The sequence below is a fragment of the Panthera tigris genome, chromosome B4 (assembly GCF_018350195.1).
Source record: "Panthera tigris isolate Pti1 chromosome B4, P.tigris_Pti1_mat1.1, whole genome shotgun sequence".
In the NCBI taxonomy this organism is placed as follows: Eukaryota; Metazoa; Chordata; class Mammalia; order Carnivora; family Felidae; genus Panthera; species Panthera tigris.
Genome location: NC_056666.1, coordinates 71,870,665 through 71,887,983, shown reverse-complemented (window position 1 = coordinate 71,887,983; position 17,319 = coordinate 71,870,665). Strand labels below are relative to the sequence as shown.

Genomic DNA, 17,319 nt, shown 5'->3' with positions numbered 1-17,319 from the left:
GAGAGAGAAAGAGAGAGAGAGGGAGGGAGAGAGAGAATGCCAAGCAGGTTCCATTCTGAGCACAGAGCCTGACATGGGGCTCCATCCCATGACCCTGGGATCATGACCTGAGTTGAAATTAACATTGGCTGCTCAACCAATGGAACCACTCAGGTGCCCCTAAATGGTACATATTTAAAAAATATATATCTCCATAAGGGTGCCTGGGTGGCTCAGTCGGTTAAGCGTCTGACTCCTGACTTTGGCACAGGTCATGATGTCACGGTTTGTGGGTTTAAGCCCTGCATCGGGGTCTGTGCGGACAGTGCGGAGCCTGCTTGGGATTCTCTTCCTCTCTCTCTCTCTCTCTCTCTCTCGCTCTCTCTCAAAAAAAAAAAAAAATTAAAAAAAATTAAAATATCTCCATAATTTTTAAATTATTAATTATAATGGCTGAGATTTTTAATTTTACTATTCAACTCAGCACATATTTTTAAAATCCTCAACAGCCCTGTGAGGTAAGTAGTATTGTATCTTTTACAAAGAAAAAGAGACACAGAGAATAAGACTTTGACCCAAATTAAGCAACTAATAAGTGAAAAGAACTGAGTTACTCCAAGACTCTGGAGTCACACTAAACTCTACACGGCACTGCTTCCTACATGGTTTATGAAATGAATTCTCATTCTTTTCAGAGCTTTTATAAACTTGGCATGTTTTCATACTTCTTCAGGGTACTTGACAGGTTCAGTATTTCTTCATAGAAGGAAGTCCTTATGAATCTTCATTCTTAAGTTCCTTACGAATCTTTCCGGCTATAACTTCAATATATGCTTATTAGGGAATATTTGAAATTACTCTATACTGGACACTGGTTGTGTCTGCTGCCCTGAATCTGTTCCCAGATTTACAAGCAGACCCAGATTGTGCTTTGAGAGAATAATCTCTCCTCCATTTTCAGTCCTATGGCTTGGGCTGGATTGACCCCCTCCTCCCCTAGGGTTTACAGGTAGATCCTGATTGGTTTGAGGCAAATAGGTGTCTCATCCTATTGGCCTTAGCAAATGATTCAAGGATTGAGAAATATCTTAATAAAATTCAATGAGATGTGAGGAGAGATCTGCTAGTGTCCATGGGAAAAAGAAGCTTGCTTGTCAATAAAGGAAACTGCTAACAGAGACCTCTCTTGTTTTGAATGGAATGTGAGATCTGGAATCTTGCAGCCATTTTGAGACTATAAGGTAGTGCCTACACCCACCAAGCCAGGAGACCAGTGAACAGAGAATGATGACAGAACAAAACACAGCCCTTGATGTCATCTGGGCTGCAGTATCTATCCTTAATGGAAGTCATACCTCAGATCCGAGATTTTTAGTTACAGGAACCATTTATTGGTTCATTTTGTTGTCATCATTGTTGTTTATACCAACTGGAGATTGATTTTCTGTCACCTATAATTGAAAGACTCCTAACTATAGGGACACCTGGGTGGCTCAGTTGGTTAAGCACCGGACTCTTGATCTTGGTTGGCCCAGGTCATGATCTCAGTTTTGTGAGTTCGAGCCTCACATTGGGCTCTGTGCTGACAGTGTGGAATCTGCTTGGGATTCTCTCTGCCCCTCCCACACACTCATTCTATCTCAAAATAAACATTAAAAAATTTTTTTAAATAAAGGAAAAAACAGAAAAATGTATCTACTAACTATATACAGGCATAATTCCTTCAGAACTATGCACTGTTTGCATATTAAAAAATATTTTATGTATTTTCCTTAAACCTATCATAACTAACATTTTCACATGTCGTCAAATATTTTCATGGACATACTTTCTTATGGCCGCACTATATTCTACTGTATGAAGGATTAGAAGTAGAGTATTTTGGCTCAGATTTTATATATACACAGTAAAACCTTGGTCTGAGAGCATAGTTTGTTCCAGAAACATGCCTGTAATTCAAAGCACTTGCATATCAAAGCAAATTTCAAGAACCATTGGCTCAGTTGTGATCATGTGATGTCTGGCATCACGTTCTACTCATAATGCAAGATATCCCTCGTTTATCAAGTTAAAATTAGAAATGTATGCTCATCTTGTGGAACACTTGCAGAACAAGTTATTCGCAGTCCAGGATTTTACTGGATAATAATGTATATAAATAAATATATATATTATATATTTGTAATAAATCTGTATGTAACTAATCTTTACTAACTTTTACCATTTTGAAAGAGTTCCTGATTAAAAATTTTTACATGCTGAATTGTGGATTAAAGCACATGAATATTTTTGACTCTTGATACTTACTGTCATACTGCTAAGAAGGCCAGAAGCAGCTTAAAATTTTCATAGCTTAGGTATGAGAGCAGCTGATGACTGCACTTCATCCTCACAAACACTGAGCCTTGTCACCTGATAGGTGAAACACTGTATCTCATTTTAGTGTGCACTGATTCAATTAGGATTGAGGCTTGACAGTTGCCAGGGTGTTTTTTCTTTTGTGAAAGGGTATTCATGTTCTCTGCCTCCTTGGCTCTTGAGATCTTTGGTGTTACAAGTGATCTGGACTTTTTATGTATTGAATGTAGTAAACCTTTGCCCTATTGGTTAACAAAAATTTCTTCTGTTGTTTTAAGCTTAGGACGCTTCTGATGTGTGGAAATCTTTAAAGGTTTTTTTTTTTTTTTAACGTTTATTTATTTATTTGAGAGAGAGAGAGCTAGTGCAAGTGGGAGAGAGGCAGAGAGAGAGGGAGAGAATCAGAAGCAGGCTGTTGGCACAGTGCCTGATGTGGGGCTCAAACTCATGGACCGTGAGATCATGACCTGAGCCAAAATAGGATGCTTAACTGACTGAGCCACCAAGGTGCCTGGATGTGTGGAAATCTTTAAATATTTTCCTCTGAAACTTCTTCCATTGCTGTCATGTTTAGAAAGTCTTTTTATATCTAGAGATTACATATTCACCAATATTTATTTCTAGTTTATGGTGTTACCTTTTGATTGTTTCTGGAATTACAATATATGTTAATAGTATGGTTTCCATCTTTCTCTCCCAAGTAGCTAACAAGTGTTCCGTCACCATTTATTAAATAATCTTTACTTATCCCACTGATTTATAATGCCTCCCTTCTTGTGTATTGTTAATGATAGGAGGTCCCATATCTGGGCTTCATGTCCTATTTTCTAATTTGGCTATTTTTGAGCCAATAAAATTCTCGATATATTACTAATTATTATATTACTAATATGACTTTATTAATAATAAACCCCAAATTAATTTCAAAAGTCCTGATAATCTAGGTATATTATCTTTTTATCTACAATAATTTGTTTAAGTCTTCTTTTGTATCTTTCAGTAGTTTTTACGTTTTTTCTGATAATTCCTATTATCCTTTTAAGGCTATTCCTAGACATTTTATTTTAGCTATTACTGTCGGAAAATTTTAGAATTCTTAATGCCTCCCATTTGGTCTCTTCACCAGAAAATGGAAAATCCAGAACCATTGATCTGATCTAAACAGATGAGGTGGAAGGAACTGAAAGAACCACTGTGAGCAGATAGATATTGAGAGTTGTTCCACATGGTGGCTGAGTGGTTCTCTGGAAACACTTCTCTCTATCAGACTACCAGTTTCCAGTACGCCTTCAGTTTCCAGGATATTTAAAATTAGATATTAAAAAGTCTGTGACTGATTTACCCAGAATAAGACAGCACTTGCACAGAGAGTTATACGGATACATTTTCCCCAGGTAGTGAAGGGCACACGCTCTTCTTCCTAAAAAAAAAAAAAAAAAAAAAAAAAAGTTTAGTCAATCAAAGCTATACTCTGGTGAAATGATTTTTGTCCTGATTGGTCTCTAAATCCTAAGCTTAATTTTTGTAAAAATTAGTTTTCAAACAGCCTCCTTACTCATAACTGCATTTGGTTGTTGTTGTTGATTTCAAACATACACATAACAAGTACGTGCTCATTTTTAATGGTTTTTGAAAATGTGAGCATGAACAATGAACCGTTTGTCTGCTGTGATCTCAGCTCAGGAGTCTATCTGACAACGCTAAGCTGTAAACTACATTCCTGAGCTTGTCTCAGATTCTAGAAATGGTGGCAATGACAGCACAGAGCCCACGCAGGACAGTGAGTTCCACGGGTGTCTGCAAATACTAGGTACCTACTATGTGTTTCTTGGTTGAGCTTTATATGTCGATTTGGCATAGCTATGAATTTTAAGAGTTTCCATAACTCATAAGAATATATTTAATTTTTAAGACTGGAGATTAGTACTTCTCAAGATTTACCTGGATTGTAAGAGTAGCTATAGTATAATAGTACCCACAAATACTTACATTTACTCTAGGCCAGTACTATTCTAAGTAGGTTCTGCACATTAACTCAATTAATCCTAACCACAACCGTGTGAGGAAGCAACTCTATCAATCCCATTTTATAGAGGAAGCTATGGCACAGAGAAGTTAAATAATTTGTTGAAGATCATTCGGCTAGTAAGTTGCTGTTTAGATTTGCAGTCTCATTCCTAAGACTTCATTACCACACTACAGCCTAATTGAGTATGCATTAGCAATGAAAGTAAAATGAGGAAAAAAGATAAAGAAAAATGAACCTTCATCTTTAATTTTTTAACAAGCTACGTTTCAACGGAAATTTAACTTATTCGTTGGCAATTTTAAATTACCAAATTGTCTTTCTTCAGCACCTTTTCTGTTGCCAATATTATAAGCTTTTTCTACCCTAGTATTTAAAAGGTGTTTCAACATCTAATTTTATGTAAGTTTCTGCCTTCATTTCTGAATGTGCTGTCCTTCAACAGCACATGGTTTGACCCTATCCTCTTCCATAGTAAACAGTGAGAAATATACAAAATGGGAATCGCTGGAAGCTTGTTACGTTGTAAAAGACAAACGTCACCTTCTGTTGATAACTGAACCTCATTTTTTTTCCATTTATGAAATGAGGAGGTTGAACTGCTCCCTCCAGTCCCTTTTAGTGTCGGCATTCTGTAAATCTCTGATTCAATTTATAAAATCTATACTTGGGGACATTTTCAGATGCTCTTGTTAAAAGTATTTTCTTTCCAAGAATTATTTGTACTCAGAACTGACTGTCCTTATGCTGATGACTGCAAGAACAATCAGCTCTAAATTTTCTGTGATGGAAAAGAGCACTAATGCAGATGACTCAAAAATTATCTTTCACTGGCTTTGGAATGTTTCTACCGAGAGGTAGAGCTTTGTTTTATTTTTATTTTTATTTTTGCAGTAGCAGAAGGAATTTACCTTTCCAATTATATAAAATGCCTAGCACAGGCCTAAACACAGTTGGACTTCAACAACTGTTTCCCTTCTTCCTCTAGTCTTTCTACAACTTGAGGATGACAGCCGCACAGTCTCGCGTGCGTCCCAACCAGAAGGTGGAGCAGTGGCTGAGGCTTTAGTGCAGCACAAAGGGTGGCTGGTCTAGGATGAAAAAGGGGCTGTAATAATGAAGGTGCATGTGAAAAATTGAGAATCAACCACAAAATCCAATGCATCCTTCCCTATACAATGAGCTCATGGAGTCTGATTTTTCTTTCCTGCATTTTTTACCGGAATGAAAGAAAGGACACAAACCAATGCATCTTTTCTTCTACGTTTTAAGTCAGGGTCTAATTTTTTCCCCCCACTTTTACTTTAGATTAGGTCAATGAAACCTAATCTAGTAGGTGATACTACGATTTAAAAGAAAAACAAGGGGCGCCTGGGTGGCTCAGTCGGTTAAGCAGCTGACTTCGGCTCAGGTCACGATCTCGCGGTCCGTGAGTTTGAGCCCCGCGTCGGGCTCTGTGCTGACAGCTCAGAGCCTGGAGCCTGTTTCAGATTCTGTGTCTCCCTCTCTCTCTGCCCCTCCCCTGTTCATGCTCTCTCTCTGTCTCAAAAATAAATAAACATTAAAAAAAAAAAAAAATAAAATAAAATAAAATAAAAGGGAAAAACAAGTTACTTTTTTTTTTTTTTTAAAGATGATGTTGATAATTTACTCAACTTGTGAAAACAGACTATAGCCACGGGAAAGGTAACAACAAAGAAGGGTCACATTTATCTCCCATGTCCACTGTTCTAAGCGATACTTCTTTGGCTTGACTGCACATTAGAATCACCAGAGAAGCTTTAAAAAAATCCCTGTGCCTGGAACACAGCCCAGGCCACCAAGTACCATCAGGGCACGCAGTGATGGGTTCCGGGCATCAGTATTTTTTAAGGTACCCAGGTGATTACAATATGCCACCAAAGCTGAGAACTGCTGTAATAAACAGGCTAGAGTGCATCGACCTAATGTCCACTTTACCTGAGTGATCTCATTGATCACCACGTGAGTGCACCGGGCCTCATATTCTGGCCGGGGTTGCTCCTCCTGCTGTAACTCAACAGTGTCCCATTCGTACTCCAGTTCTGCCTGGCGCCGCTTCCAAAACTCCAGAAACAAGGTTACTAGCAGAGAGAGAACCGGAGCATGGGGACCGTCAACAAAGCTGTCCTGAATTATTAATCATTGTAATTACTCATAACACTTTGGTACACGGTCAATAAAATCTAATCTAGTAGGTGATACTATGATTTAGAAGAGAAAAACAAGTTACTTTTTTTTTTTTAAAGATGATGTTGATAATTTACTCAGCTTGTGAAAACAGACTATAGCCACCGGAAAGGTAACAACAACATGATGGTCAGAAGGCATGTGAGTGTGTCTAATGCTAGAACATCTGCTACCAGCATGTTGTTGCCAAGTAAAAAACACAAATAACTGCCATAATTCAAAAACAGTTTATGGTCCATCATCCTTCAGCCTGTTCTTCCCTACATCCCTTTCCCTCTCTTCTTTCCTAAGAGCCTGGTGGGGGGGGAAACTTTAGTAGTTTCCCTAAATCTCTATTTACCACCACCCAAGCCACCCCGGATTAAAACAATATTCTTAGATATGCAAAAATGATGCTTTTCTCAATCTGGTGTGAAATATGAATGAAATAATTTTTAGAACTCTTTACTATCTTTTAAGACCTGAAACTTAAAATACTAAATAAAAACAACATTAAATGTTGATTGAAAATATAGTTTCAGGGTAAATCCCATAGACCCTTCTTTCTTTTTTATAAAATTTTTTTAATGTTTATTTATTCTTTGAGAGAGAGAGAGAGAGAGAGAAACAGGGGAGGGGCAGAGAGAGAGGGAGACACAGAATCAGAAGCAGGTTCCAGGCTGTCAGCTGTCAGCACAGAGCCCGATGCAGGGCTCGAACTCATGAACCATGAGATCATGACCTGAGCCAAAGTCAAGACGCTCAACCGACTGAGCCACCCAGGTGTCCTTCTTTCAATCAGACTGGTACCCCTAAGCTCTTCCTATATAGAAATACTGGATTTACCACTGTTCCACACACAAGTATTTTTATGTGCGGAGAATAAAGAGAAACAAGACACAGGCCGTGCTTCAAGGAGCTCCTAGGTGTGTAGGAATGATGGTGAAATGATAGTTATCAGAGACTAGTGGGGGGGGGGGGTCAGGATAAAAGCACAGGTGGCTCTGGGTGAGTGACCAACGAGTAGCCGAGGCTCTCCCAGAGAAGGGGCCACTACAGCCACTCTGAGATGACCGACTTGGATTCGATCAGGTGAAGGTTGGATATTAAAGTCATCTCCCCTGGGAGCTGTGCATGCAAAGGCAAGGAAGCCAGAGACTCAGATACTTCCCAGAAACTGCAAATATCTGGAAATGAGTGCAAGGTATAATGAGGAAGGTTGGGGCAGCCAGTGGAGAGATCGCCGGGGCACATCACAAAGGACTCTATGCCTTGAAAGAAGTTCAGGTTGTAACTTAAAGGAAGAGGGGATATTGCAGGTGGTCTGGAGACTAGAGGCAGGGAGACCGGATTGCTTAGGTGGGGAGGTGAGAGAAGACAGCACATTTGGCAGGAAGAATGGTTGGAAAGATGCAGGTGTGTAAAGGGAAGGAACAGGTCTAGGATGCCAGCCATGTTTCTGGCTTGGGCAATGTCTTAAATTCTAGTGCCATACCTCACAATGTGAAGGGCTATAAGAGGAGTGAGTCCAAGAAGGCAACAGGTTTGGTTCTAACCAGGTGCCTCTGGGCCACAGAAAAGATGTCTAGTAGGTATGTAAAAGTCTACAACTTGGGAGAAAGATCTAAGATATGCCAGGAACTTTTTTTTTTTAAGTTTATTTATTTTGAAAGAGAGAGAACGTGAGCAGGGAGAGGGAGAGGCAGAGAGAAAGAGAGACTCGTAAGCAGACTCCACACTGTCAGTGCAGAGCCTGATGAAGGACTCAAACTCACGAACCATGGGATCATGACCTGAGTTGAAATCAAGAGTCGGATGCTTAACTGACTGAGCCACCCAGGTGCCCCTGAACCGGATACTTTTTATAGTAGTAACTGAGGCCAGGCATGGATGAGATCACTAAATGAGGTGTAGAGGGGTGGGTCTCATCCTGGCTGCACATGAGAAGCACTTGGGAGCTTTAAAAAACAACAGTGAGCCCAGGCACCATCCCTGAGTTTCTGATTATATTGGACTAGAATAGGGGCATGAACATTGTGTTTTGTTTTGTCTCAAAGGTCTAACATCAGTCAGAGTTGAGAATCGCCAGAGTGGAGAGCAGAGAGAGGCTGGCCTGACAGCCTGCAGATCTCAGGTGGGCAGCCAGAGATAAAGAAGGAGACCCTGGGAAGTGGCTGCTAGTGGCATGAACTGAGCACTCCCCAGTGGTGAAGACAACCGAAATCGGGAAAGCACTCACTTCCCAGCGGTGTTTAACTTTACTAATTTTCCAGTAACAATGAGTGAGAGTAGAAATAACCCGGATGTTGGAATCAAGTTCAAATTCTGGTTCCGACAATTATCAGATGTGTGACTCCTGGTCAAAATGTTCCAACTTTCTGAGCCCCCCCCTTCTCTTTCTATAAAATGGGGGGCAAGAAGACCTACCTCACAGGGCTGTTATGAACTTAATGACATAGGTAAAAGCCCTCACACCCCTCTACGGTAACTATCACTCTCCTCATTTTAGACACAAGGAGAGAGAGGCACAGAAAGGTTAAAATACTTGCCCGAGGTTATAGTTTTGGAGGCAGGAATCAAACCCAGGCATTCTTGGCTCCAGAACCCAAGCTCTGCTTCCTCACCATGTGGTATTGCCTCAAGCAATACGTAGCTCCTTAGCTAGGCGGGACATTGGAGGATGAAGTCTACAAAACCCTTGGGCATTAGTTCTCAGGGTCCATGGAGACATTGGTAATGTATAATAACCACTCAAGGTTTTAGACTGCTCATGGGCCACAGCACTGCCGATGCACATTGCTGGGGAGCCCAGAGCACCAGGGCCTCGGGTGACTGTGCATGATGTCAGAAAGGAATTTCCTGTCCTGTGTCTTTGGATCGCTCTTCCTCTGGCGGGGAGCACTGCACCTATGTTCTCTGGCAAACCACACACCATGAGGCACTTATTGATTAGAGAGACACAGGGCTCTTACATCGACATGTAATGGAGAAGAGGGAAGGCTGCCTAGGACCTTGGGAAGCAAGAACAGCTTGTCCTCTTAATCAAGGTATTATTACATCTAAAGAAAGTATGCATCACATGAAGAAGAGAGCCATATACAGCACCGGTGGTGCCATCCAGCGGTGTCCAAGGACAAGGGGTACACTGTAGCACGTAGTAGTGTTCTAGTCACTAGACGTTTACTGCTGGAGAGCAGGAATATTTTATGAGGCCTTGAAATGAGTTACACCTCTTTACTCACAAAGGTAGTAAGATAGATGAGCTTTGCTCAGTCTCTATTCCACGTTCCTAACTAAGACTAGATTAAAAACCATATGGCTTCAGACTTTCTTGCAGCTGGGGTTCCTGATATGATTTTATAAAATGCCCATCAGATGCATTTATGTGTCACTTAAATCCAAAACGGAGTTGAATGGAGGCAGAGATGGCTGCAGGAGCGGCATTATTGTGCTGGTGTGGATGCAGTGGGAACAGTAGAATGAGTTCTCGAACTAACTGGCTATAGCTGTTTCCTGATCCTCAAGTGTAGCTGGTTAGGATAATGCCTTCCTGACTCCCCAGCCCCCCCATAAGCCAAGTGTCTGGTGTTTTTCTGGACATCACTAGGCCCAGCCCAAGACTCCAAGGTGAAAATTAAAAACTGCAGCCATGCAGCCATGCAGCCAAGAGCCTGGAGCCAGGGAGAATCCAATGGAAGGAGGTAAGGAGCAATAAGGAATGAGGAGGAGCGGATATGTTAGCAACTGGTACTTCCGCCATGGGTTTACGACTCCAAGTCAGTATGAACGGGTGGGCTGGCTTGGCCTAAAAGGGTGGACATTTTTCAGGTAAGTATATGGTTGGTGCTACATTTACTACAAAAGGCTTACAGCCCTCAACTTTTAGAATTCTGAGGGAGCCAAAACTACTAACAATACTCTAATAGACCTGGGCACACAAGAGATGCTAGAGGAATATGAATGGTAGTGAAATAAAAGACTTCACATGGTCCTCCTGCCTCTTTGGTTCTGCAATTTCTGATTTCCTGTAACAAGGTTCACAGCAGCAGTTATCATAAGGGCAGAGGTAACAGGAAAAGCAATATGATACACTTTAAAAATAAAGACTTCATCATACATACATATCCTTAAAGATGCACATATGCTGCTACAAGCAGTGTTGAAATGTTTTCTGCATTCTAAAATCTGATGAAATAAAGTCAGCTGAATATGCTTAAGTCAGTTCTATAAACATGGTGGAGTTGATGGTCACAGAAAGCAAAGTCAGCTAGGAAATTTGAGGTTTATCTTTGCAGTGCCAAGATTAATTTATAAATTTTTGCTTTATTTAAAATGTATTTCTAAATTAGGGCTGTCAACATGCATTAGGATATATATGGAGTTCAACAGATGTGTCAGAATTTTATACTTTACAAATCAGTGCTGGTTTGTTAAAAGGACCATCACCCAGGTGTTCGGTACCTCTGCTCTTACTGGGGGGAGGATAAAAGTGACATATTTAAAAAAACTTTTTCTTTTTTAGCATTTATTTATTTTTGAGAGAGAGGGAGAGAGAGAGACAGAGTGTGAGCAAGGAGAGGCAGAGAGACTTAGACACAGAGTCTGAAGCAGGCTCCAGGCTCCGAGCTGCCAGCACAGTGCCCGATGCACAGCTCCAACTCACAGACCACGAGATCATGACCTGAGCCAAAGTCAGACGCTTAACCAACTGAGCCATCCAGGTGCCCCAAAAGAAACATATTTTACAATGGAGGGGTAAAGAGGATCTCGATGCACGAATTTGATCTTTATTCTATGTGTCAAATATTAGCTAGTGTTTGGTCTGTAGCCAAAACATAAGTACATGTCTGCAGGACAATAACTTTGTAGGTAAGTTTGGCCATCTTATAGTTTACTTTTCCCAGGAACAGCAACTAATCTGTAAACAGTGCCCAGAACTATTGGATCATCTGTTCTGGGATCCATTTGGTGACTTCTAATAGGCATAACCACTGTGAAAGCGAAACGCTCTCGAGGACACTGAGGAAGAACTGTTTCGTGAGCTGCATGTGTTCATGTGTCGTCTTCTCAAGACTAAGAGGCCCGAGTCATGTTCCTCTCCCAGCTATCTATATAACCTGAGCTCTACCTCCCCCTTGAATTACACAATAAAACTGGAAGCACATTTGTCTGTGAAAATGGAATTTTTTTCTTCTGTGGTAGAACATTTATGTCAATTAAACATTTAAATGTCTGCATTTAAAGAAAATGGTAATTGCCTCATTATATTAATGATGCTATTCAAAGTAAATAATACAACTATAGTGTTAAAGCACCTACAGAAGAATTATATTCTTTAGGACTATATTTATTAAATAGTTTATTATTATTATTTACTATTATAATAGTAACATATACTTATTAAATACTCACTCATATAAAAGAGTATAAAGAAGAAAGCTTACCTGTAATCTCTGTGTTGTGGCTTCCCCCAAAACCCCAACCCCATGAAAGTCAGGGTGGATCACAGCTATGGGGACTATTACAATAATAGCTCCCAATGAACCATGTCTCCCTGTATCCAAGTCCTTGGACAGTCAGTCCTCTGACCTCCTCACATTGTTGTTGGCTTGGCCATGACCTACTTTGGCTGATGGGACATTCACAAACTTGATGCAACAACAGACTCAAAAAATGTCTGTGTATTGGGGTTTGCCCTCTCTTGCTTCTCTTTGGAACCCTAAAACCACCATGTGAAGAACCCTCACTGGAGGATGAGACACCATGTAGATCAAGACTAGCCAGCCCAGCTGAGCCCCATAGACCAAACCAGACTGGTGACTGCCAGACCATCTATCCCGGCAGAGCTGCTAGCTTACTGCAGATATCAGCTGAGCCAGCATGTGACTGGAGAACATCCCAGCTGATGTAGAGAATCATGAAAAATAATAAATGTGTGTTTTAAGTAACCATATTTTCAAGTAGTTTTTTATACAGTAATTCATACATTGGTCTTCAGAGTTGTAAATGGAGCTCTAAGGGAGCTGAAACTTGGGGAATCCAAGGTCCTAAAAGTAGGTTACTTTGATAGCTTATATAAAACTGTGAAATGCTATTAAATTAGATGGCTATATGATCTCAGGTTTGTTTTTTTTAATGTTAAGATGTAAAAGTAAACTGGAAAAAAAAAAGGAAAATAACTTACCCCATACTCCCATAAATACTGCAAACACTAGGGTTCCAAAACTGTCAAAGATGCACAATTTCTGGAAAATACAATAATGACATATAAATTAATCATGTTTTCTACTCACTAGAATTCAGCAAATATGCAATGTTTTGTGTATTCTATAGTCTGAATTTCTTTTAAAGCAGATAGTACTATACACTTACAGATGGGATTTCTTATTGTTTTGAGAGCAAATAGCCTTTGCCGCATTTATCACAGTGCATTTTCCAATGGAATCTTTCCCCATCATGATAAAGAAATTGGCATAGCTGCTAAGATTCCACTTCATTTAAAGTCTCTATCAGACTTCTGAATAATGGCCTCTCCTGATAAGCTGTCATAGTGAACTTGAAGTAGGATAGCTCTAAAAATACAGTGAACTCAAAGCAACTTTTAGATTTACAATTTGCATCTTATCATCATCTCATCCTGGTCAGAGGGTAAGTTACTGAATTCTTGCTTTTCTTGTTGAGAAAAGCACACTGCTGGGGTTTATTCTGAGACAGCTCTGCCCAAGGACAGCTCTGCTTCCCCAAACCCAATTATGGCTTTCTACCATCAATGACAGAGGTTTCCATTAGATTAAGGATGCACAGGGGCTTTTGCTGACATTACAGTGGGTACAACAACCATGAATGAATAGATGATACACCTACACAAAGAAGGCTTTATTCACTCATTCTGCTAAATTTCTTTTTTTTTTTTCTTTTTTTGCTAGTATTTAAATACTCCCTATATGGATTATTGGAAAATCCTTCAATTAGTTACTAATTTTTCACTAGCGAACATTTTTACATCTCCTAAAAACTCTATATATAAAGTATAAACGTACTGGAAAAAGTGGCAAATGTGCAGAATGTCAACTTTACAATAGATCATAGAGTAAAATGAAGCTATGGGATGAAAAAAAAAAAATCCAAACTCTTCAATTGCCAAAGAAAATTCAAAGTTGCTTCTAAGGAAAACTCTAAGTAACTTTTTTGGTTGCCCTTTATATAATGATGTCAAGTGGGTAAATGTTCATCTATGTCAAAATATTATGTTATTTTCAAAAGAATATCCACCTAACCATCATCTTGTACATGTGTTTTCCAAAGCACACAAATGCCCCTCAATACTCTATCTGGACCCTGATCAGAAAGCATAATCCTGGACTGTCTGTTACCCAATGGTTCCTCCCAAAAATCAGCTCAAGGAAGACAGAATTAATAAAAGAGTGGCCATTTGGGGAACACCCCTCTCTGCCTATTCTCCTCGTCCTGGCATTCCATGATGGACCAGTATTTCAAATCTTTCAGTTTTGACTCTTATGGAACCAAAACTGTCATTTAATGTTATGCCTTACCCCTCAGCGAAAATTATTATAAGAAAAATCTTATGCAAAACTATTCTGTGTGTTATAGGGCTATTACTGCAGATTCTGTTAAACCCTACTCTTTTAGGAATCATTGCAAGCTTCTCTCTGATACCTCCCTACTTGCCTTGACACCTCTAACTACCTACTCCAGAAAGAAAAAATCCTACCTGTGAATTCTTTGTCCTAGTATGCTGAGAAAAAGCCAGTGGAAGCTTATTTGTCAGTGAGAGAAGAAAGAAAAAAAAAAAAAAGAAAGAAAAGAAAGAAAAAGGAAAAGAAAGAGAAAGAAAGAGAGAAAGAAAGAAGGAAAGAAAGGAAGAAAGGAAGAAAGAAAGAAGCAGCAAGAAAAAGCTGGTTTATGGCTTATGCCGAGTTCACTCCAGTCGCCCAGCTCAAGACAAGAGATGTGCTTTGTACTGTTACGAGAGGGAATTAGGTGGCCTGCATTAAGTTACCATTTTTTGCCATATTTGTGAGGATCAAGGACCCAGCAGAAAAAATAAGATGACTGGCCTCTCTATTTGCCCCATAGGCAGGAATCAGAGGAGCAGGTAAGCAAGGGGCCTTCTCGGCAAAAAGTTTAGCTTAGCTTACTTGCCAGGATGGCACAGAGAAGGAAAGCTGTGTTGAGTAGCCCCAGTCAGCACGCTGCTTAAGTCACATGGAAGAGGGAAGGGAAGAGATGGTTACATAATGCAGGGCATGACCATTTTAAGCAGAACCAACAAAAATCTAGAAAAGTGACCATTTGTTATGCTTTCTTCCTGCTAAGGAACAAAATCAAAATTTTATAACTGTATTTTATAAAAAAATATTTTAAGTTACATTTCCCTTTTATCTTGCCAGCCAAAAAGCTAAGAGCCTTATTTAATGCTCAATCACAAAAACAACATTAATCTTGATTACTTCCATAACTTTTCCCTCACTTTCTTGATCCTAATTTCCTTTTTCTAATCTATTAACCCTTTTAGCATTCATGTTAGTGAATACTCCAGCTCTTTCCAAAAGAAAGAGGTAGAAATGAATACATAAGTATATGAATGATGAGATAGATGATTGAATCAGCCAACAGAGAAGCATGAAAAGCTCCTCTTTTCTTCTCCTTTTTAACAATTTAAAAATGTAATCCTTTTAACTCATATTCTTTTATGTGTTTCCTTCCCTTTGTAAGTCACTCTAACAAGACTCAAAGGATTCTTCAGGAAATTGGGATAGAATGAAAGATTCATTTTTTCCAAAACAATGGAAAAAACTGTGCACAGGGACAGATTTGAAAGTCATGTCCTTAATTAAGGATGGGTTGGTGGAAAAGAAGAACTGAGAGAAGAGATGGGGGTGTGGTGAGTGAAAGAGAATTTCTTAAGGAAAATGGAATTTCCAATTGTACTCTGTGGAGTATAGTTAGCTTCTGGTATTATCACTGGCATTTGCCTTAAATCCAGTGTCCAAGGATATGCACTAACTAGTGACCTTTATGAGTCAACATCGCCAGAAGGCAGCTTCCCTCCTGCTACCTTTAAGTCTTACTTTGTGTGATCTAGGGCAGATTTTTATAGTCTAGACTTGCATTGGTTTCTAGGGGAAAGGCACTGAAATCTATTTTAATTCATAAGTTAAGTGTAAAAATCCATGTGTCAACAATACCCTGCAATCATCTTAATTAAGTAGCAGAACATTTTTTTCAAACATAGCGCTCAATTTGTGAGTGAAGTGGTTGGTACTACCGTCAGCTGGTGAAGAACACAGTAATGGCAACAAACGCAGATTTGCTGTCAATTTCTGGCTTTGTCATCTGCTAGGTAGGTAACTTGAGCAAATCATTTAATCTCTCAGATCCTCAGTGTTTTAATCTGTAAAATGGATGTAATAACTGTTCTGCCTATCTCACAGGGTTACTGTGTCAAAAGTGATAACATAAAAAAAGTGATCATATAAGTTCAAGAATTTTGTAAAATATAAAATTTAAAGTGACATTATAATAGGAACATATTTAGTTACAATAAGACTTAGATGGAGTAGGTCAGAATATTTTAACATCATTTAAAGATTCCTAAGCTTTCATGGTGGAACGAGGGGATAGAGAAAAGATCACAACATGGGAGAACAGTAGGTCAAAGTTGTCAGGAAAATTCTCCAAAGCAAGATGACCATCTTTCTTCCCAGCTAGAGTTTCAGGCATGCCTTTCCTTAAGCTACCTCCAGTCTCAATACTTGTCCTAAGCTTCTTGGATTTTAAGAAGTCCTATAGCTCAAGATCATCTGCATGCTTAAGGGAACCATTTGTGTTTTGTGGGAAGGTTTTGGGACAAAGTGGATATCTGTTCTCATTTATATACAAAGCTTTTCTTATGCATATTAATAGATAAGGCCTAAATCTGATAAGCAGGTTTAAAAAAAAAAAACAAAACAAAAAAACAAGCTAGTTTCAGTACATTTTGAAAGTGGGAAAACGCTAGTACAAATTTCAGGTTTCTACTTATTTGAATTAAGGAAGATACTTACAATAAGTAAACCTATTAAACAGTACTCATGAGATAAGGTGGGTTTGAGGTTTCTGCTTTGATTACTTCAAATACTCTAACAGTTTCAATGCCACAGCTCCTCACTGACCTGCCGGAAGATTTTAGATAAGGCTCTTAATCTCAATTTACTATTTGTAAAAGAGGAATAAACACATGCATTACATATCTACCTTTCAGAATGTTTGGAGGCTTAGTTGAATATTACCTTTCTGAATTTCACAGAGAAATAAAATAATTCCAGACCATGCTAAAATTATTAGAAGAAAAAAAAAATCTTTCATTAGTTACAAATGTTTGGAATAACAAAAATTACCTTTGAGGACTCGCAAGTAATATTGAGTTTCCAGAATGGACAAAGCCTATCACACTGAGGACACATGATGATCTTGCCACCAATATCAGGATGACAAACTTCTTTGCTAAAGAAAAGAGAAAAATAAAATTTTTAAAAATGTTAATAAATATGACTTCCTTTCTAGCAGCATAAAATCAAACATCCATTTGTGATAAGAAAACTAAATTCTCATAAAACTAGGAAAAGAATTGAACTTCATTAATCTAATAAAGGCTGCTACATAAAACCTATAAAAAAAACCCATTATACTTAATGGTAAAATGCTAAAAGTATTTCCTTTAGATCAGGATGAAGTGTCCTGTTATCACTACTTCTTTTCAGTTAGGG

General features: G+C 39.0%; 1 protein-coding gene across 2 annotated transcripts in view; it reads right to left on the bottom strand.

Moving 5' to 3' along the window:
- ANO6 (anoctamin 6) overlaps window positions 1-17,319 on the bottom strand; it is a 194,031-nt gene that overhangs the window by 31,590 nt on the left and 145,122 nt on the right. For both annotated transcript variants that reach the window (XM_042992140.1, XM_042992141.1), the window contains 4 exons: window positions 16,951-17,056; window positions 12,735-12,795; window positions 6,323-6,465; window positions 3,680-3,757 (listed from right to left, as the gene is read on the bottom strand). In XM_042992140.1, coding sequence (XP_042848074.1) covers window positions 3,680-3,757; window positions 6,323-6,465; window positions 12,735-12,795; window positions 16,951-17,056 — 388 coding nt within the window. The remainder of the gene's footprint in view (window positions 1-3,679; window positions 3,758-6,322; window positions 6,466-12,734; window positions 12,796-16,950; window positions 17,057-17,319) is intronic.